We start from the raw sequence: 21,564 nt of genomic DNA on the forward strand, positions 1-21,564 counted from the left end.
ACGTCCATACAGACAAACAAACAGGCAGTGAATTATGGGACAGCGGGGTAACAGTGACCCGTCCTCGCCCCTCCCTCTTTCACTGCTTTCACTGTCACGGTTTCATTTCTGTAATTCCAGTTCCTCGAATGATTCTACCAGGCTTTCTCTCTTCTTTCTTTTGTTTGTTGCGTGTGTTTGTTATCAACAATAGTATCGCTTGTATTGTTGTTACTGTCATTATTATTATTGTTATTGTATTTATCATCATAACTAATGTCATTAACCTTGTCTTCACTGCTATCGTAATTGGTGACATTTCTTTAAACTACCACATTTACTACCAATTATAAAAATAATGTCAATATCAATCATCATAATAATTATTATTTCCGTCATAATCATCACCATTCCCATGACGTTGCTTCGAACACTAGGGATCATGCCTCAAAAAATAACAATGTTTCATCATCTCTTTTCTTCACTCTCTTGGTACAAACAACCGGCTTAAAAGAGAAACAGGCAAATACTATAATTTATACATTATCACTCTCCCGGCATGAGTATAACCTCACACCTTTGATAAAAAAAGTATTTTCTCTTAACAATCCCTACACTCATACGGTGAGAAAAAGTATGTCTCATTAATATTAATACTGGCCTATGATAGCTACACAGCACCCTTTTCACACTGGAGATACAATGTGTGAGGGGGTCAAGAATGAGGTGTGTGAATCATGAGGTGGAGACGGAGGAGGTTGAGAAGGAGTAGAGGAAGAGGAGGAGGAAGAGGAGGTGAAGGAAGAAAAGATAGATGGAAGAGGAAGAGGAGGGAAAGAAGGAAGAAGGAAGAAGAGGAAGAAGAATAAGACATCATCATGGGGGAGGAGGGAAGCAGGAGAAAGAGGAGGAGGAAAAGGTGGGGGAGGAACAAGAGAAAGAGGAGGAGGAGGAAGAGGTGGGGGAGCAGGGGATGATGAGGAGGAGGAAGGGAATAGGGGGGAATAAATTTGTTCTATCAAAGGGTTTGATGACCAACACAAGACAGGACAATAGGTAATCAAAGCCTCGCGATGGCGTGGCAAGAAACCGATTTGAAAAATTGTTATTTGAATTTATTATCATTAACATTTTGCGTAGACTGCAGCTATGAAAAGGATATACTAATTCTAATTGAAATAAATAGAATTAATTACCCAGTAAGTACACATATAATTTACATGCGCATTTTACCAGGTATGAAAAAACAAAATGGAGGGAAAGTGACCGCGGGTATAAAGAAAAAAAAAAGAAAAAAAAAGAAAAAGGATAAAACTGACAGATCGCAATCATTTCCCAGAACAACTTCATATAAACGCTAACTCCTGTTTCTGACATTCCAGGTAATGGAAATAAATTACCCATGACATCAACTTATAAAATACAAAAAGGAAAAGAAAAGAAAACGATAACTCAGCTGACGTGGAGGCAAGGCTGAAGTTACAATAACACTAAATCTTTTTTTTCCAGGGAAGGGAATACCTGCTATGAATAACTCGAGGGTCAACACATAATTACGCGACCATAGATCTTCCTGACCTACTTCTGTGGGCCTTTAGTGACTTCGGGGTTCCTCCCTCTCCTCCTTTTCCTCCTCCTTCCTCTCTTATTCCTCTTTCTCTTTCTTTTCCTTTTACTCCTCTTTCTTAGCCTTTTTACACTTCTTTCGAATTCAATTAGCTTCTTCCCTTTCCCCTTCCTCCTCCTCCTCCATCTCCTCTTTCTCCCTTTGCCTCCTCATTCGAATCCCTCTCCTTCTTCCTCCTCTTACCCCTCCTCTCCCCTCTTCCTCTTTCTCCTCCTCCTGCCCCTTTGCCTACTCTTTTGACCAAGCTCAGAAGCCGCTGTCAAAAAGTGTGTTCTTCAAGCTATGCTAACTGTGGTTCCAAATGGCCATTCACTGTTAACAATACAACCGTTATTCTCATTATCATCATAATGTTTGTTATTGATACTGTCATTAATCCTCACCCTTTTCATTAGAATTCCCACTAAACAATTCTCGTAATTTCCCTATTAGTAATAACTTTGACTATACCCCTGATCAACATAATCATTCGGATTCCCTGACCTCCACTATCATCAAAATCTTTCTTCCTTTCACCTTTACGACCGCAGTCTCTTAACCTCCATTCTATCCTTGTATTCATCGACGCTAAGCTGTATTATCCACACGATCCTTGAATAATAATCTACCTTCCTTCTCCTCGTCACCTTCTCCGGTTTTCTGACATTTCTTAACTGGCGACTAAATTCCCGCAAAAACCTAACCTTACTCCGTGTGGCTTCACCTTGAGCTGAAGGGAAATACTTCAAAATGCATAAGTGATATCTCGCAAACGCTTGCATATATATATATTTATATTATATGTGAATGTGTTTGTATATTTTGCTTCCGGGTGAGATAGGTAGAATAAATACAGACATGATGTTATCATCCACATGCAAGTATAATATATATATATATATATATATATATATATATATATATATATATATATATATATATGTATATATATATATATATATATATATATATATATGCACACACACACACACACACACATATCTATACATATACACACACATAAATATATAGGTTCCGTGAGATACGGAAAAGCGAGAAACTAAACGTTCTAAGTAAAGAGAAAAAAGAAAAGAGGAGACTGCTATACATTTGTATGCAAAAGAGGCCAAAATCCACGCCATGCATGCGAGCGCCCAAGGCCAAGAAGCCAAAATTGAAAGCAATGTCGCCCAAATCATTTATATTTATTACTCCGTGCCTTCGGACGTTTCCTGTCACCACCACCGCGCCCCAAAAGCGAACCTATATTTTCGGAAAAACGAAAGAAGAAAACTACTTATTTTATATTCTTAGTAAGAGTAGAGAGGGAGGATGGAGTAATGGGAGTGGAGGGGAAGGGGAGGGTAAGGGTGAAGGGGAGGGGAAGGGGGAAGGGGTGGGAGGGGGAAGGAGGAAGGGGGAAGGGGAAAAGGGGTGAGAGGGGGGAAGGGGGGCACTATCCCTCCTCTAAGGCCGAATACATTGCTTGGGCGTCGGAGTAACGTCGTAGAGGTGATGAATACATCGAGATTGCACGAGAGGGTAGACCTTATGGATGCCGGGACTACCATACTCGGCCACAAACACAAATCGAGGTTAGGCGAGTGAATAATGGTAGTGAATAGTGGTTCCTTGGCGCCTGTGTGTGACTGAGAGACTGAGTTCGTATTTGTATAATGTACCATTTATCTATCACACTTTTTATTTTAGTCTGTCTGTTTGTGTGCTTATCCCCCCCCTCCCCTCCGATGTCTCTTATTTGTTTGTGTGTGTATCTCTCTCATTATATGCTTCTCTTTCTCTCTCTCTCTCTCTCTCTCTCTCTCTCTCTCTCTCATTTACCTAGGCCTATCATAGTTAAAGCCGTGCTTGGAAGGAGCTTTGTAAACTGGAATGGGAGGGGGGAAGCGAAGGAGGAGGGGGAGAGGGGGAGGGGGACCAAAGGCTCATATAAAGGAAAGCGGCACATTTACTTACTGACCCTTCCCCTCCCCCCTACACCCCCCTTCCCCCTGTCAGACAGCTCGACCAAACCGCAAGATGGAGAGGCAGGGAAGGGAGAGGGGGAGGGGAAGGGGGAGGGAGGGGGAGGGGAAGCAAGGCATGGTATTGGGTATGAGTCTGGTAAGGTAGGGGGAGGGAGGGGGGTTGAGGAGGGGAGGGAAGGGCACCTGGGCATTTAAATGTGAGACGGAACGCATGTTGGGGACTGTATTAAGAAAGGGGGGGGGGAGGAGATGGAGGAGGAGGGAGGGGGGAAGAAGAAGGGAAGGAGGGGGGAGTTTCGCCCCAGGGTTGGAACAGAATGACCTTCTAGGCCTAAAGACCTCCCACAGGGGAAGGAGATTTAGGGGGGGGGGGAAGGCACTGAAAGCAGGTGAGTTTAGAAGGAAGAAGAAGGAGGAGGAGACGGTAGCAAAAGAGATAGACGAGAAGAAGAAAGATGAGGATAAGAATAAAGAAAAGCAAAAGAATGGAAAGGTGAAAAAAATAGTGAAACAGAAAAGGAGAGAGGAAAGAAGAAGAATTAAAGAAGAATTAAAGAAGAAAAGAGGAGAAAAGAGAGGGAGGAGCCGACACGGTTGTCACACAAGTTTGTCACGAAGACACAATGCCTCTTCCCCCCCCCCACCCTCCATACACGTCTCCCGAATAACTATGGAATGAGGAAGAATGAGGGAAGGACCTCCCCTCTGCCCCTGGCCCCCCGCCCCTCCCCCGCCTTTTATCTCGGCCTCTCTCTAAACAGCGAAGGAAGGAGACGTGTTAAGATCTCACGCAGAAACTATTCCCCATTTGGAGTCCTTCGCCTCCTCCTCCTCCGACCCCTCCTTATCCTTTCCTGTTGAATGTTTTTCTGACTTTTCCTCCCGTTTTCTCATAAATATTTTCTTGACTTCCCTCTTTTTCCAAAAACTTCTTCGATGATTCCGCCTTCTCTCCATATTATCCAAAAACAAAAAATATAATCCCTATCTATCTCCATTATTTCCAAAAAACAACACCAGGAGAGAGAGAATCATTAACAACACATGAAAGAAATGAGAGAGAGAGGAGAGAGAGAGGAGGAGAGGCAACACGAGAGAGAGAGAGAGGAGAGAGAAAGAGAGAGAGAGAGAGAGAGAGAGAGAGAGAGAGAGAGAGAGAGAGAGAGAGAGAGAGATTAACGTCATTGTCAACATGCAAAGAGAGAAGTGACAAATCAAATAAAGAAAAGAAAACGGGGAATCCAGGTTGACATAATGAAAGGGTGAGGAAGAAAATGGGAAATGATAGAGTGAAAGAAAATGGAGATTGAGGTTGGCAAGCGTTAAATTGTTGGTTTTAGTTAATCTGATTCTTTTCTCTTTTATGAACGGGAAGAGGGAAGGGGGGAGGGGGAGGGGGAGGGGGTGAAGGAGGGAGAAAGAAGGGAGATGATAGGGTAGGATGTAAACAGGAAAGGGAGATAGGAGAGAAGAGGGAACGGGAGGGAAGGAAGAAGAACGTAGAGGAAAGAGGGAGAAGGGGAGGGAGAGAGGGAGAAGGGGAAGAAAAAAGGGTTCAAAAAAAGAAAGAACAGGAAAAGGTAAGGGAGAAGAGGGAAGAGGAGAAAGAAAGAGATAATAAGAATGGAGAATACTGAGAAGGACGTGGCAGAAGTAAATAAAATAAGGAAAATAAAAGAGAAGATGATGTACTCACGCAACACACACAAACAGGAAGTCGAGTGATGCTCTTTGACTGAGCATTTCCTTGAGACACTTACCTGCAAAAAGAGAGAGAAAAAAATTAACATTAGAAAAGTAGGTTACATTTCCAAAGATCATTAATATAAAACACGTAATTGATAAAATTAAGTACATGTAATTAATAGACACGAAAATTAAATGTAATTAATCAAGAAATAATCAAATCAATGTGTCTCCTGGAAATGAATTAAAAATATCGAAAAAAAATATTACATTCCCAAAATTTCCAAATTGCTCCGTACTTTTCCCCATGACATCAGAAACCGCCAAGCGATCAAGGTGGTTAATGTCCAGAGAGAAAAATGGAGTCATTAACCCCCCTCATTGAACAACACCAACAATGTTAACAAGATCATTAATTAAAGGCAAAGCGAAAGAAATATTCATTTTCTTCCACTAGTTTTTGGAGCGGGTTAAACTGGCTCGTTCATTCGGGGGTTGTTTTACATTTTTTCGCTCGTTTATGGTTCGAAGAGGAATCTTTGTAAATACATATATCTACGGATAAACATTCGGACGTTCACACACACATATACACAAAATAATAACAAACACATAATCCCCAAATGACATAAACATACCGACAGACCCACTTTTATACGGATACACATCCACACGGAGACAAAAAAACAACAACAAAAAAACACACAAACACAAACACAGACACACACACACATCTGCAGACTAGGCTAGCGGTATGTGGCATCTACTCTCCAAAATGTTGTCGACTTTCTGGTCTCTACTTTTTTTTTCTTTTTTTTTTCATCATCATCTTAGGAATGTTTATAGGTCTTGTCACGAGCTTTCCCGCGTTTAGGGCTCTGGGAAGATATTGCATCGCGTGAGGATTTGGTTATAGAGGTGAAGGTTGTCTTATAACAGCTGGGAGACCGTTTAATTTCCGAATTCCTTTTGCTATTCAGGGGGGATTCGTATAAAGGAGGGGGCTACGACATTATTATATATATATTTGTTTTTTTATTTTCATTTTTTTACAGTAGTTTTTTTGAGGTTTGTCAAAATCACGTGTAGTATCTTAGCTCTTTGGAATGTAAGAGCAAGATTCACAGGCGGATAAATATTTCGTTGCCCAAAAAGCGTAATCTATATGGAGTGTTTGAACTGTTTGAAATGCCACCGCTATCGTACGGTTTTCCAGGTCATGTGCGTGTATATATGTATACTGTACGTGTGTTTGGATGGAGGACGTCTTCCCATGGGCAATTCCACGGTCAGGGGGGAGATGAAGATGGAGATGGAAATGGAAAAAGCGAGAGAAGGAGAGAGAGAGGGAGGGAGGGAGAGAGGGGGGGAGAGAGAGAGAGAGAGAGAGAGAGAGAGAGAGAGAGAGAGAGAGAGAGAGAGAGAGAGAGAGAGAGAGAGAGAGAGAGAGAGAGAGAGAGAGAGAGAAGAGAGGGAGAGGAGGGAGAGAGAGAGAGAGAGAGAGAGAGAAAGGAGAGAGAAGAGAGAGAGGGAGAAAGGGAGAGAGAGAGAAAGAGAGAGAGAGAAAGAGAGAAAGAGAGAGAGAGAGAGAAAGAGAGGGGGTAGGGGAGGGGTTTCCATAGGGCGTTACAGAAGAGGATGTTACAGAAAATGGGTTAAGGAGAGGGAAAATGAGCTACATAAGATTCGGGAAGAGAGGAGGATTACATAGTACATGGGTAAGAGAATGGGGATTACATTAGGGGAGGGGGGGAGGGGGGTTATAAAGAAGGAAGGGGGAAGGGGGGAGGGAGGAAGAGAAGGAGGAGGAGGCTGCGTCCAGGTTCCCTCTGCTATGTTAAACACCAGTTGTGTTGTCTCCAGGCCAGCAGGTCAAACTTCCCTTCCCGGGCTGGTTACCTTCACCGTGTGTGAACGGGAGGTTGCTATGATCACCGTGTGGGGATAGACAGAGAGATAGAGTGATAGATAGAGAGAGAGTGAGTGAGAGAGATTGCATGGAGGAATTGAGAGGGGGAGAGAGGGAGGGGGAAGGAGGGAGATATACAGGAAGAAAGGAAGGAGAGAGATGTTTATACAGGAGAGAAGAAAAAAGGGGAGTGAGGCAGAGACAGACAAAGAGAGAAAGAGAGAGAGAAAGAGCGAAAGAAATAAAAGAGAGAGAACGAAAGAAAGAACAAGAGAGGAAGAGAAACTCAGCAACACAGAGACAGTAGTCTGGCTACATACTGAGAAATGACCAACAAAACTGCACTGAAAATTCCTACCTGTCTGACTAAACTGGCAATCTTTCTTATACTTACACAGTTTACAGACGTTTATGGTGTTTCATACATCATGCCTTAAACAAAATGTGAAACATCTCTAGTTACGAAAACGCACACCAGGTGAGGAAGTGGCGCTGGCAGTCAACTTGCGTGACCCTTTGTAATGAAAATCTCGGTCGACCTTTAATGGCTTATTACGTTTTTATCTCTCTCATTTTTTAAAAATCTCTTTTACTTCTGTCTCGTCTAAAAATAACAGGTTCCCTCGTCACCCCGAAAAGCAAGAATAGGAAGAAGAATCGAACCACGGACGAAGAAACACGAAGCTCTATTAGCGAAGATCATCACACGCAAAAACACGCACACACACACACACACACACTGACGGAGATCCAAGCCCTTGACGTTGACTCAATCCCTGCCTCGTCAAAAGCATGACCTCTGACCCCCATCTCTGGTGGGGTCACGCCGCTCGCTGACCCGCACTAACTTTCTCGTTATCTCTTTCCTCCTCTTCTCCCCCCCCCCCATCGTGCCCCCACCCCTATGTCTTCTTTCGTCTTTGACCCTCCCCCTCCTCTCCTATCTTCTTCCCTCTTCCCTTCCTCACCTCTTCCCCTCCCCCCATCCCTTTCCTCTCCTCTCCCCCTGGCTCTGCTCCTCTCCTCTTTCCCCCCCTCCCCCCCCCCCCCCCCCCCCCCCGTGACCGAAAAAATGTGCATCGTCAGGAATGGTGCAAACTTGACCCTGAATTGCACAACGTTTCGGTTCAATAGCACCATCGAAATCATGAACACATACAATATATACAAGGGATATTCATATATCTATTTCTTCATTCAACCACACACTGCTGACACATTTAATTTATGCCTCTAATGCATTAGTCTGGTATGCCACATGAGGGCGCATAACTAGGCGTATGTCTTTGAATATGCATATTAGTTATGCATATCCGTGTACAGGTACATAGAAGTAGTTTCTCTCCATATGGCGCTGCTAAATACGGGTCATACTGCGGTGAGGCCTCGGCACGCAAAGGTACCCTTAGATGATGTTATACGTGCGCCGCTGCTACTGTCTGGCTACGGCAGACACACACACACGCTCACCAACACACGCGCACACATATAAGAGCACAAGTGCTTCTTATGAATACTGAACACATACGCACACGCACATGTACACACACACACACACACACACACACACACACACACACACACACACGCATGTACACACACACACACACACGCACACACACTGGCAGACGGGTGCACACATACACTCACAAGTTCCTTTTTTGAATACTGAAACTCCAGAGGAGCATATTGAAGGTCGGGGTTAGAGAGAAAGCCTGATGGAACGCGAGTTATTTACAGAGAGAGTTCTTCTGTCAATAGCAATATCTCAACACGGAAACAGTGAGATCTTCCTCTTTCTTTCTTTCTCTCTCTCTCTCTCTCTCTCTCTCTCTCTCTCTCTCTCTTTCCGCAAACTATCATCACGGCTACATTTCCTTACTTTATGTTTCACATTTTCATTTATTTTCTTTTTCTTTTACATTTTTTCTCCCTCCCAGAATGAGCATTGCAGAGTCACGCATGACCCGGTTGTGACAAACTACCAATTAAAGATTCGCTTGGCCGGAATAACGCAAGAGAATCGAGAACAAGCGGAACTTCGGGCGCGGTGAGGTTAGGGAAAAGGGATGTCTCGGTCGCTCTGTCATGCAAGCTTGTGTAAGCGTGCATGGCGGGGTATTTCGTACCCTTCCCTCCTAATCCTCGCCTTCACCCTCGCCCTCTCTTTCTCTCTCTCTCTCTATCTCTTCACTAGTCTCCTCCTAATCCTCGCTCTCTCTCTTTCTCTATAGTTTGAGTCTTTTCCTTTCTTTAGATTTTTCTACTTTACTCTTTTGTTTCTCTTATTCTTTCTCCACCTCCCTTTATCTGTATTCCCTTATTAATATCCTTATCTCTCTCCTCTCTCTCTCTCTCACAATCTCTAACGAGGAGAGACATCCTAACAATAGCATAGATGACGGGGAGATGTGACAGTAACAGATGAAGGAGACTGAAGGCGGATAGAGAGCTTGATCCCTTTGGATGACGATTCGATCTTTTTAGTGTGTCAGGTTTACAATCTTATACATTTTTTTTCCTTTCGAAATCGTTCAACTCTCCAAAATCGACAACAAACGTAGAATTTACTAAAAAAAAAAGAAAAAAAAAAAGAAATATGCAAACAAGCTAGAGACGAAGAAGGCAAAGATCCAAAAAAGAATGAAGAGAAAATGAATAATAAAAAAAAAAACAGACGAAAGAAATGGGGACAACGGCTCCGGTATGTAAGACACGGCGGCGTCAAAGTCGTCACCCGGAGAGAGAGTCAAGGGATTCGGACACGTGCATTGCGTCGCTATCAATTCATAAATCTATATATTCTCTCCCTCGCTCTGTAGGCTTTCTATCGTTTACGTCTCGTATATTTTCATCTTCTTTATTTATGTTTACACTTTTCGTCTGCTAAATTATGATGATGGTCATGATTTGATGTTTTCCTCCGCTAATGATTTTGAAAACGTTTCCTTATTCTAAATCTGATATTTTCGAAATAGAAAAAAATAAACATCTGACCATATTTGTAAGGCAAACTTTATCCATTTTTGACTGATCTATTTGAAACTAAACTGTATTAACAAATGGGCCTATCAGTAAAAATATCTTATCCAAATACCTCTCTTGGTTTCTAAAACGTACAAAATGATAATAAAAAGAAAATAAAACCTCATGGAAGAATAAAGTAGCACATAAAAGAACTAACCTCACACTGATCACGAGAAAATATTCAAGGCATTTCAACATTCCGGTAAACGACCAAAGGCGGGTGGCTAAGTCCGTAGAGTTTTTGGTCCCAGAGGCCGAAGAAGAAGAAAAAAAATAAAACATGGTTTCTTAATGGATTCTGTTTTGTAAGACATTTGATCCATCTCTTGTATGACTTTCTCTTAATTTCTCTCAAGGTACACTTTTCAATTTGGATTTTTTTTAATCTTATTTTTTCTTTACTTTGAATGGATAGATTTCCTGTGAATTTATTGTAATTCATTTATTCCCCTTTTACATCAATATATATTTTTCGTGTTTGATTTTGTCTCCCTATTTCCTATAGATATTCTATTATTTTTTCTTCCTCTCTTCTTTCTTTTATTCTCTCTTTCGTATTCTACACTGACCTGCTTTCTCCTTTCCCTCGTTTCCAATTTGGATTTTTTTCCCTTTTTGTCTCTCATAGGTTTATTCCCGTTTCTCTTTGTTTGTGTGTTCTTTTTATCATGTATTTTCTAATTTCTCCCCGACGCACACAGAAAAAATAAGAATAAGAAAAGAAGGGGGAAAATAGAGGACAGACGAAGATGATAATAAAAAAAAAAAAAATTCTTCATCTACACCTTTTGCCTTCTAGGGGGTGGGAGTGGGGGAGGGGGGAGGAAAGGGGTGGGGAGAGGGCGGCAGCCATTAAACAATGGGTATTTTACGCCTTCCCTTCCATCTTCCCTATTCCTTTTCTCCTCTTCCTTCTTTTCTTTTCTCTCTTCCTTATCGTCCCAACCACACACCTTCCATAAGTATCATCAATTGCTGTTATCTAACCTTGATTTATCTCTATCCCTTTCCCTGCTTTCCGAAAGATAAATAAAGTTTTGTATTCATTCTCGACTTCCCTTCCCCCCCCCCTCCCCCCACACTAACCTAAACCCATCCGCCATGTGACCCTTCTCCTCCTTTCCCTCCCTCCCTCCCCCCCCCTCCCTTCTGGTACTGTCCCGATGACCTACTTCTCTGCTACCACCTCCTCCCCCTCCCCCTCCCCCTCCCCCCCCTTCCCTCCATACCTGAAGGGGGCCCAAGCGAAGCATCATCGGGGAGGATAACTTTTTTTTTTCTTTCTTTCACAAGCGGGTTATCTTCACCGCTGGAGGGAGAAGAGGGGGGGAGGAGGGAGGGAGGGAGAAAGGGAGGGGAGGCGACGGGTGTTAAGTAGCGGTTTTGCGCTTTCTAAATTTTTGATTGGCTGTGACAGTCCGCTGGAAATTATATTATCATGAATACTATAATGACGATGCAAATAAGGATTTGTCTTGGGGTGCTACGATAACCTTTGTGTCTAATTTGTATGGGTGAAAGTTTATACATATCGTATTTTTCTTCCACAACCTATACAGAAAAAACGGAAAAAACAAAATCACAGTATTAATAAGTGTCTACTACAATAAAAAAAAATAAGACATGACAACATTTTTAAAAAATCAGAGAAAAGCAAAGCACCGTTAGCTTTTCAAACTCCTTTCATATTTACACACTTTTCCCTCGTCCATGTAGACAACTTAATTTGAAAGAAAGGCAAGTCAGACGACAGTCAATCAACTCATGTTACTAGACGTGCAGAGCGGGGTAACCTCACACCTGAGTGAAATAAAATGACAAAACAAACCGGCTACCGTAACCTAGTTTGTAAGGATACCATTGCATACACATCCGCGCACTCATACATGCGCACATATTACATGTACGTATACTTACATGCGGGAAAATGTACACTCACAGGCGTGTAAGTATATAATATATATATACAGAAATGGTAAAATACACATACATATACAGAATCCCACGCAAACAAAAAATATATAAATACGCAAACATACAAGTACTCATACAGTAAATCCTGTTTCTCTTTATTTCTTTCTTCTTCTATTTATTCTCCTCTTCCTTCCTGTGATTTAACTCTTTACCGTTTCCTTCTTCTCTTCCGTCTTTTCATCTCATAGAATTTTCTTTATCATAAATCTCCCTTTTCTCCTGGCCACCCTGCCGTACCTGTTTCGCGGCTTGGTCACTCGTAGCCGGTTTGAGTACGTCGTTTCACAAATAACAATACAAAAAAAGGGGGAAAATAAAAGAAAAACCAGACAAAAAGATAGAAAAGTATAGAAAAGTTAAGAGAAACACCATAATAAGGTGGCGTGACTTGGGTGACAGTTCTTGATTTTCCCGCCATTTCTGAGCAATGATGATATTTTCCCGCTTTTTATTTCCCGCGTTTTTTCGCGTTCGAATGAAAATGAAAAATAAAGAGAGAAAATGTAAGACTAGACATTTTGCTAGAAAGAGAAAATAAGTAAAAAAAGAAACGAAAAAATCCAGTAAAACAAGAACTATCGTTGACCTTTCTTTCTATACGCTGTGACAAAGAATAGATGACGCTGTACAAAAAAAGAAAAGAGAGAAAAAAAAATCACCCTAATCAACACACAAAGGAAAGTCGAAGGAAAACCCAAAGAAAAAAAACATCTAATAGGCTTATCTTTATCCCTAAATCATCCTCTTAAATATCCGCATGCACGAACTCCTAAAAAAAAGTAGCACAAGGAAATTGAGGAGATAAGGCAGGAAAAGAAGAAGAGAGAAAGAGGGAGAGAGAGAAAGAGAAAGAGAGAGAGAGAGAGAGAGGGAGAAAGAGAGAGAGAGAGAGAGAGAGAGAGAGAGAGAGAGAGAGAGAATGAAGAAATATGAAGAAGGGGAGAGGTATAGAAAAGGAACGGAATGAGAGAGAATGGATAACGGGGAGGGGGGGTGCAGAGGGGAAGGTGGGAGAGGAAAGAATAGAAGGAGGATAGGGAAGAATGGAAGAGAAGGGGGAGGGGGAGGGTAGGGGAGAAAAGGAGGCTTGACTCTGTGTCTCGGATAACGGCTCTCACCGCAACTATTAATGGTGCATAACTTGACTATTTAAGGGAAGCACGCGGTGAGAGAGAGGAGTGATGGGGGGGGGAGGGAGGGAGGGAGGGAGAGGGAGAGAGGGAGAGAGAGAGAGAGAGAGAGAGAGAGAGAGAGAGAGAGAGAGAGAGAGAGAGAGAGAGAGAGAGAAGAGAGAGAAAGAAATAGAGAGATAGCGAGAGTTAGGTGAACAAAGAGGAAAAGAAGTGAAGTGTAAATAATTGAAAAGTTTGCGGAATACTATTTTTAGTAAAAACAAAACACATACGCACATACATAACCTCCGTCTCTTTTTTTACTCTCTCTTTAAAAACCCTACTTCATCGAGACTGAACTTTTTTTTCAAGAGGAAAGTTAATACCAGGAGTTATCGACGGCGGGAAAGCTGAACTGGAAAATGTGTAGTGTAACATGAGCCTTAGAAATCCATACCGCTTTTCATTCTCGATTTGCGAAAATTAAATAAAGAAAGGAAGACTTGCTTGTTTTATATATTATTTGCATCGTTTTCTTGCAAATTGTGAACCGTAAAAAGGGTTAAATCTATCTTTCTATCTATCCCTCTATATAAATACGCATTTTTTTCGTCGTTGAAAATAGATAAAAACTCGCTTGCTATTTGTTCGACAAACCTGATTACATATAAATACTTTTTTTCCATTCTACCATTCCCTAAAACGCTATGCCGTGAAAATAACCTAAATTCTGACAAGTGAGGCGTTTACAGCTCCATCAGACAAGATTATAGATCCATGCCTGCGTCTTGCCATTATTTATAATTCTTCCTACTATCGTTCTTTATTCAATCTGATTTTATTTTCTCTCGGCTCAATTTATTTACAAGTCATTCCATAATCTTCTAACACGTGGCTCGACCCAAACACATAATCCCCGAAACCGGACAGACTTTGAGCGCCAAATCATGTGAAAGAAGTAGGTCGGCTAAGGATGGAAGGACATCTGGCGGAAGAGATTCGCACTACCTCCAGGCGAAGGAGGAGGAGGACGAGGAAGAGGGGAGGAGGAGGGGAGGAGGAGGGGGGGAAAGAGGAGGAGGAGGTGGAGGAGGAGGAGGTGGAGGAAGAGGAGGAGGAGGGTGAGGAGGAGGAGGAGTGTGAGGAGGAGGGTGAGGAGGAGGAAGAGGAGAAGGGGAAGGGGGAGGAGGACGAAGAATAGGAGGAGGAGGAGGAGGAGGCGGAGGAGGAGGAGGAGGAGGAGGAGGAGTGGGGGGAGTAGGAGGGGGGAGGGGAGTAAGAGGGGGGAGGGGGAAGAGGAATAATAAGAAGAGGACGAATAATAAAAAGGAGAAGAGAAAGAGGAGGAGGGAGAAGAGAAATAAGAGAAAGAGGAGGAGGAACAGAAAGAAGAGAGGGAGGCGGAGGAAGGGCAGAAGGACGAGGAAGAAGAAGTGAAAGAAAGGGAGGAAATTCAGTGACAAAAAGGCTAACACAAAGAAAAGGTAAATAAGAAAAAAAATTAAGTAATAGAACGAAGGAGAAACGAAGCCAATAGATACACAAAAACACATCCCTTCCCATCAAGCGAGCTTATCTCCAGAGAAATGATAAGATGTCATCATATTAGCATAAAATGACATGCTCTACACGACGGGGGGAACGATTACTATCTGGCGGTATTTAGGTTTCCTCGCGTGCTTAAAGAAGGATTGCGGATTTAATCGCATTATGGTCATAAAAAATTATCTATTTGAGAGACAGAGGGAGGGAGATGGGGAGAGAGGGGATGGGGATGGGGAGTGAGAGAGTGAGAGAGGGAGGAAGAGGGAGAGAGGATGAGAGGGGGAGAGGGAGGGAGGAAGATAGGGAGAGGGGGAGGCAGAAAGAAAGAAAAAAGAAAGAATGAGAGAGAGAGATGAAAAAAGAACGAAAGAATGGAGGTGGAAGGACGAAAGAATGAAGGGGTGTGGGGAGGAGAGGGAGGGGGCGGCTATATGAGATGGGGGGGGGGGAGGGAGAGCGATCAAGACGCACATGTGTTCCGAATGTATAATCGTATCGTAAACAACGTAAATATGTCGCGCGGAATGCTATAAAACGCGAGTCTTGTTACGTTGATGGATCTCTCCGGGGGAGGGGGAAGGGTAGGGAGAAAGGGAGGAGGGGGATGGGTGGAAAGGCGAAGAGGGGTAGGGGGAAGAGGGGGAAGATGGGGGAGAGGGGGAAGGATTGGAAGGGGAGGAGAGGGAAGGGGGCGAAGGTGAAGAAGTAGAAGGGGGGGGAGGGTGAGGGAAGGATGGGAAGATGAGGAGAAGGAAGGGTGGAAAGGTGAGGAGGGGGAAGGGGGAAGGGGTTAGGGGGAGTGGGGAGGGGATGGGGAGGAGGAATGAGATTGATGATGATAGGGGCTATATATCATTTGTTGTACGTGTAATGATTTATCAAGAGATTGGTTTTGCTTACAGATAATGCTATCGTTTGTCATTATTACTATGTTTATTATCTATTTTATGATTATCATCATCATCATCATCATTATCATTATTGTAATTACAATTACTACCGTATCGCTATTATTACACGATCGTGGCTACTGCTCTTACTATCATTACCATTCCACTCGTTCATGTCCCTACTAATACCGTTATCATACCATCATCATTAGAGCCCTTATCATTATTCGTAAATATCAACGAAATGAGAAATAAGAAGAAATTAACTCAGAGCATCTCTACCCCCATCCCCTCCCCGAAAACTGTGGCAGAGGGGAACACGGGATAAAAGTTCCCAGAAGCTATTACAGGTTCCCATTACTGCCGGTCGCATAAGGCCATAATGGTTAAGCGCAGAAGGAAATAGTCTCCAAATGGGGGCTTCATCAATCCGTTTTCAGTGTCGTTTATCTTATCGGAGTATATCATTCCTTATCGGGAGGCGGAGAGGAACGGTGACTGTAGCGGGAGTCATTGTATGCAAATGTGGGTGGGGAGAGGGGGACAGGGGGAGAGGGGCATGGGAGAGGGGGAGAGGGGAAAGGGAGAGGGGGAGAGGTAGTCGGACGGGGGGAGTGGGAGGAGGAGAGGAACGGGGAGTGAGATGGGGTGTGAGATGAGGATTCCATCGTCGAAAAATAAATATAATTACATTACATTACAACCGAACTAATCATTAAAAAAAAACATCCCACCATCCACCCTCCCTCTTTGAAACCTAATAACACCCTAATAAAAATAACCTAAAAATCCTTTCCCTGAGAACGCCTGAGAACGAAACACTGTACTCACCGATTTTCTTGTTGATGGTGATGGCGGGTCCGAGCTGAGACTCCGAGAGGACGGCGGCGACGCTGAAGGTGTAGTCGGTGTTGGGGTGGATGCAGTAGTTGCACACTTCGGGGTTCAAGGTGAAGCTACACTTGTTGTCTGAGCACTGGCGGGGGTGAGGAAAGAGAGGGGGGAGGGTTAGGGGTAATGCTATGCTGTTGGGTTTGTGGATTTGGTGAAGAGGTGGAATCATGTTTTTTTTAATTTTATCTAATGTCTTTTAATAACAATGGAACTACTTGTTCTGAACTCTACTGTGATTTCTTGTAAAATCTTCTAAAACGCCTTGACTCATCATAAGGTGTATTTCTTCACTATTCTTTATCATTATGTTTTTTTTGTAATGTTTTAAATATACAATTAAAATAGTAAATTATATACTAAACTCAAAAGTCTCAATTTCTGTTTACCTTCATCTCAGTATCGTAAGAGGCAGAACCGCCGAGGAGGACGAGGATGTAGTTCGAGAATTCGCCGCTGCATGAAGGCCTCTCCCACTCGATGACCACGTTGGCGAGGCGCTCCTGGACCTTCAGGTTGCGGGGCTTCAGGTGTTCGGTGCTGTCGGCTGCAGGAAGAAAAGTGGGATATGTCTCATAAGTTTATCAAGTATTTTCAATGTAAATTAGTTGGAGCGGTATAGAATAATAAGCTGATATAATTGATATATGTATGTATCTTGAACTTCTTTCAATGTGTTCCAGAACGGAGTTTAAGAAAAGCGAAAATCACTGCCGGTTAACGCTTTTCTAAGTCACCCCCTAAATCAAGCCTGAGCTTTCCATTTTCTTTAAATGTCAACCTGCTGGTCCGTTTTCTTTGTTGACTCAGCACTATAAATCCTTGGGGTGACTATACCATTTTGCATTGAGTCACTTTTTTTCTTGTGAAATTAAACTGAGATATCTGCTAACTGACAGTAACTCTAATACTTCCTGGTATACCTTTCTACAACATTTATTTATAAATCTAATTATACAGGTACATCGTATACTAAGTTTGTGAATTTATAGCAGCCAAAATTGAATACCAATTCAATCATCCATCTACCCACCCACACTGAGGAAACTCAAATAACCCAAACCTTCTCTATAACACATATAAAACCACCCGAATCATCCCTCAAAGAAAGACAAATCCAAACTTCAAAGCCCTCTCACTCACCGTCCTTCTGGCAGATCATGAACTGGAGAGTGTGGTCAGCGGGGTAAGGCTGGAGCTTGTGGCGGAAGTTGGTGTCGGGGTAGTCGTCCAACATGGCGGCGATGGAGGGGCCGTACAGGCTGGTGGGGGCGGCGTTCCATTCGTTGCTGGATCCGGACTAGTGGAGGGAGAAAAGAAAGAGGATTAATATAAATGAAGGGAGGGTGAGGGGAGATGCTGAGATTGGGATAGTGAGGGAAATTAGTTATGGAGGGACCCATGTAGGCTGTTGATATGGTCTAACAGGCCTAATTTTACTCTAACAACAGTGTCACATACAAGTACTGTTCATTACCCTAGGTATATTCATTACATGTAAAGGATAAAGATATCAAAAACTCCCAAGAATGAATAAGTCCACCCATCATTTTCTCCGCACCTAACAATTCACACCCAGCAGTCATACATAAATCCTGACCCACCTTGATCCAATCGCAGATTTCGTTGCCTTCGCACTTGGAGCCATCAGCATACACCCAGTTGGCAGGGGACTCGCAGGCGTCTCTGCAAAAGAAGGGGAAGGGGACGTGTTAATTCAGTCTGGAGATTATGATGATACTCATTGGGAAGACATTGATGGAAATGTTGATATTCATTTGCAAGACTTTAATTGAAAGGAGGATTATTTAGGATAGATGACTTTACCGTGAGCTGAAGTCAATGGGATAATCACAAGATGATTAAATATTGTGTGAATGAATTATACTGAGACTAAAATTGAATGAAAACAATAAAAATCATATTACAATATTAGCCTTCTTAGCAAAGTAACTGATATATCCTGGTGCTAACGACGCCTATTATACTAAAAGAAAAACAAGAACGATAAAGACAGCAGAGAATACGGAAATAATTAAGTCATGTTGAAAAAAGTAAAGGCCAAAGAAAACGGGTCTCGCCACGAAAAAAATAAAATCTAGGGGAATTGCGCTCCGATTTTCAGTATATGTTTACTAAACAGACAGTTTTAGTTTAAAAATTCGTGGAAATATCTAAAAATAATATCAACGGCAATTAGGAAAAACGTAGGAAATAATAATGTAAAATAAGATAAATAACAAATACTTTCCCTCCGCCAGATGGCCTACCAACGAAAGATGGAAGTATTATTCAATCAAGAGTGACTGGCGTAAGCGGGGACAAACCAGTAGAGAATGATAATCAATAATTGTCATCGTCCATAATTCCCTCTCCCCGCCATTCCTCGCGTGTGAGGAGACCGGTCTTGTACACAACCTGACCCGTTTTGGCCTACCCGTTTTGCTGTCTAACCTGTCCAGTGACACAAAGGGATGTGTGGGGGAGAGAATAAGTATGTTCAAAATGATATTTGATAATACAGGTATGTGAATATATATTTTTTATCTTTCCTTTCTTCTTTTCTATGTAAACAAAGTTGGCAGAATTCGACGTGATATTCGAGAATTTGACTACATGTTTTGTCTATCTATCTTTCAGTCTATATATCCTCTCTCCTTTTCTTTGCAAAGTTAATCAAAGTCGACACTAATCTCGGGGGAAAATGTCATGGATCTAAGAATCCGGTGGGGCTGTGACACAGTTTCCTAGATTTCGTTCCCACTTAATTACTGTTTCCTGATCAATCACGTCAAAAGTGGGGAAAAAACCTGCCTTTTCATTTCCACTTTGCAAATTGCATTCCACTGCAGCAACTTGGGCACTTGCTCCATTGCACAACAACGTGAATGCATGACAAAAAGGGAAACTGAAATGGCTTAACGGCTTTCACCTATTAGACTTTATAAAGAGGAATTCGTGACACTTTGGAATACGGAATGAAGCGGGCTTGAGAGGATAAAAAGTGGAAGGAGAAAAAAACAACATCAAGAAGGCAAAGAAGAGGAGGAGGAGGAGGAGGAGGAGGAGGAGGAGGCAGAGGAGGAGGAGGAGGAGGAGGAGGAAGTAGAAGATGAAGAAAAAGAAGAAGAAGAGGAAGAAGAAGAAGAAAAGAAAAAAAAGAAAAGAAGAAGAAAAAACAAGGAGACAAAGATGAATAAGGAGAAAAAGTAAAAGCAAAAAAAGAAAAAAAAGAAAAGAAAAGAAAAAAAAACAAGAAAAAGCAGAAGAAGAAGAAGAAGAAAAAGAAGAAGGAACGAATGGGAAGATGAATAACAACAAGAAATAAATGCATTAAAAGACAGAAGGAAGGAAATAATACAAAATCATCTGAATGAAAACAAAAAGGCGAAAAGAACGACTAGTAAAAGAGGAAAAAAAAAGAAAAATCACGTTTACTTCCGATATGAATTAAAAGGAAAACGAGGAATAGGAGAGAGAAAGAGAGAAAGAGAGAGAGGAGAGTAACTGAGGAGACTTGCTTCACTTCCACTGATTGTTGCTCCACCTCCTGACCTCACTCCACCTTTCGACCTCAATTGTGTCACAGAGAGGAGCGGGGAAGGGGGTGGAAGGGGTGGAAGGGGGGAAAAGTGGGTGGAGAGGGTGGAGAAGGGTGGTGGAGGGCGGGTCGGGTGGAGTGTGTAGGGGGATGGAGGATAGGGAGGGGTGGAGTGGAGTGGAGTGGAGTGGAGGGTGGAAGGTGGAGTGGGGGTGGAGGGTGGAAGGTGGAGTGGAGGGGGACAGAGAGGGATGGTAAGGTGTGTATGGAGGGGAGTGGGGGAGAAATGGAATAAACGTATATCAATAAATCCTTCCTTTCTTTGAAATGAAACAAGAAAAAACAAAAAACAAAAAAACAACGCGGTCTGAAAATAAAGATAAACACCTCGAAAAGGCGAATATCATCTAATCAGAAAACAAAATTGCCACAAGTTTACATCAACACAATGCAAGATAAGACCGCCCCTCTTACATTCACATCCTTATCGCAAATCCCCGCCATTTTACTTCTTACTGCTTTAAACAGAAAAAAAAGAAGGTCGTTTAACGGAAACCGGAAGGAACGAAGAGCAGATACGAGAGGAAACGAGTCATCTTACTATTGCAACTGAGATATTTAAATGGATGTCGTGAAAGAAAGAGAGGAAGAAAGAAAAAAGAAAAAAAAAACAGAGACGGGAAAGACAGTTTACGAGATATAAAACATTTAAAGGGAAGGAGAGAAAGAGAGAGAAGGAAAACGATAGTTGTAAAGCATGCCTGGAAAAAAAAGTTTTGGGAGGAAGGGAGATGGAGTAGGAGGAGGAGGATGGGGGGGGGGAGGAAGAGGAGGAAGAGGTGGGGTAGGCAGAGGAGGGGGAGGAAGAGGAGGAGGAGAAGAGTGTGTGTGGGGGGTGGGGGGTAGGAAGTAAAGGAGGATATGGAAGAGGTGGAGGAGGAGGAGGAGGAGGAGGAGGAGGAGGAGGAGGAGGAGGAGGAGGAGGAGGAGGAGGACAAGAATAAAATAGAATAGAAAAAAGTCGAAGTAAAGAAGAAAATAATGATAAGAAATAAATAAGAGGAGAAGAAGAAGGAGAAGAAGAATATGAGATAAGATGAAGTAGGAGGAGGAGGAGTGAGAGGAAGAGAAAAAGATGAGTGAGTAGGGGAAATCCCAGGAAAGCAGTAGAGGAGGTGGGAGGAGGAAAGAAAAGAGCAAAAAGCAAAACAGAAGAAGAGTCACTGGGAGAGGAAGGACGGACAAAAAGAGAATCAGAAGCAGGAAGGAATATGGAGTAAGAAAAAAAGAAGAAGAGTTGGAAGAGAGAGAAGAAAAAGAGTGGGAGGAGTTGGAAGAGAGAGAAAAAATAGAGAAAGAAGAGTTCGAAGAGAGAGAAAGAAAAAAGACAGGGGAGTTGGAAGAGAGAAAAAAAAG

The 21,564-nt window shown here is 42.5% G+C and overlaps 1 protein-coding gene across 1 annotated transcript in view; it reads right to left on the bottom strand.

The window, feature by feature from the left end:
• Positions 1–21,564, bottom strand: part of LOC122257100 (uncharacterized) — a 122,855-nt gene that overhangs the window by 61,527 nt on the left and 39,764 nt on the right. Inside the window, exons 5-8 of the mRNA XM_043022176.2 lie at positions 18,212–18,293; positions 17,751–17,907; positions 16,997–17,154; positions 16,548–16,692 (exon numbers count right to left, since the gene is read on the bottom strand). Of these exons, the coding sequence (XP_042878110.1) occupies positions 16,548–16,692; positions 16,997–17,154; positions 17,751–17,907; positions 18,212–18,293 (542 nt within the window). The remainder of the gene's footprint in view (positions 1–16,547; positions 16,693–16,996; positions 17,155–17,750; positions 17,908–18,211; positions 18,294–21,564) is intronic.

The sequence above is a fragment of the Penaeus japonicus genome, unplaced genomic scaffold (assembly GCF_977035675.1).
Source record: "Penaeus japonicus unplaced genomic scaffold, GWHDUDI00000001_assembly GWHDUDI00000011, whole genome shotgun sequence".
Lineage (NCBI taxonomy): Eukaryota > Metazoa > Arthropoda > Malacostraca > Decapoda > Penaeidae > Penaeus > Penaeus japonicus.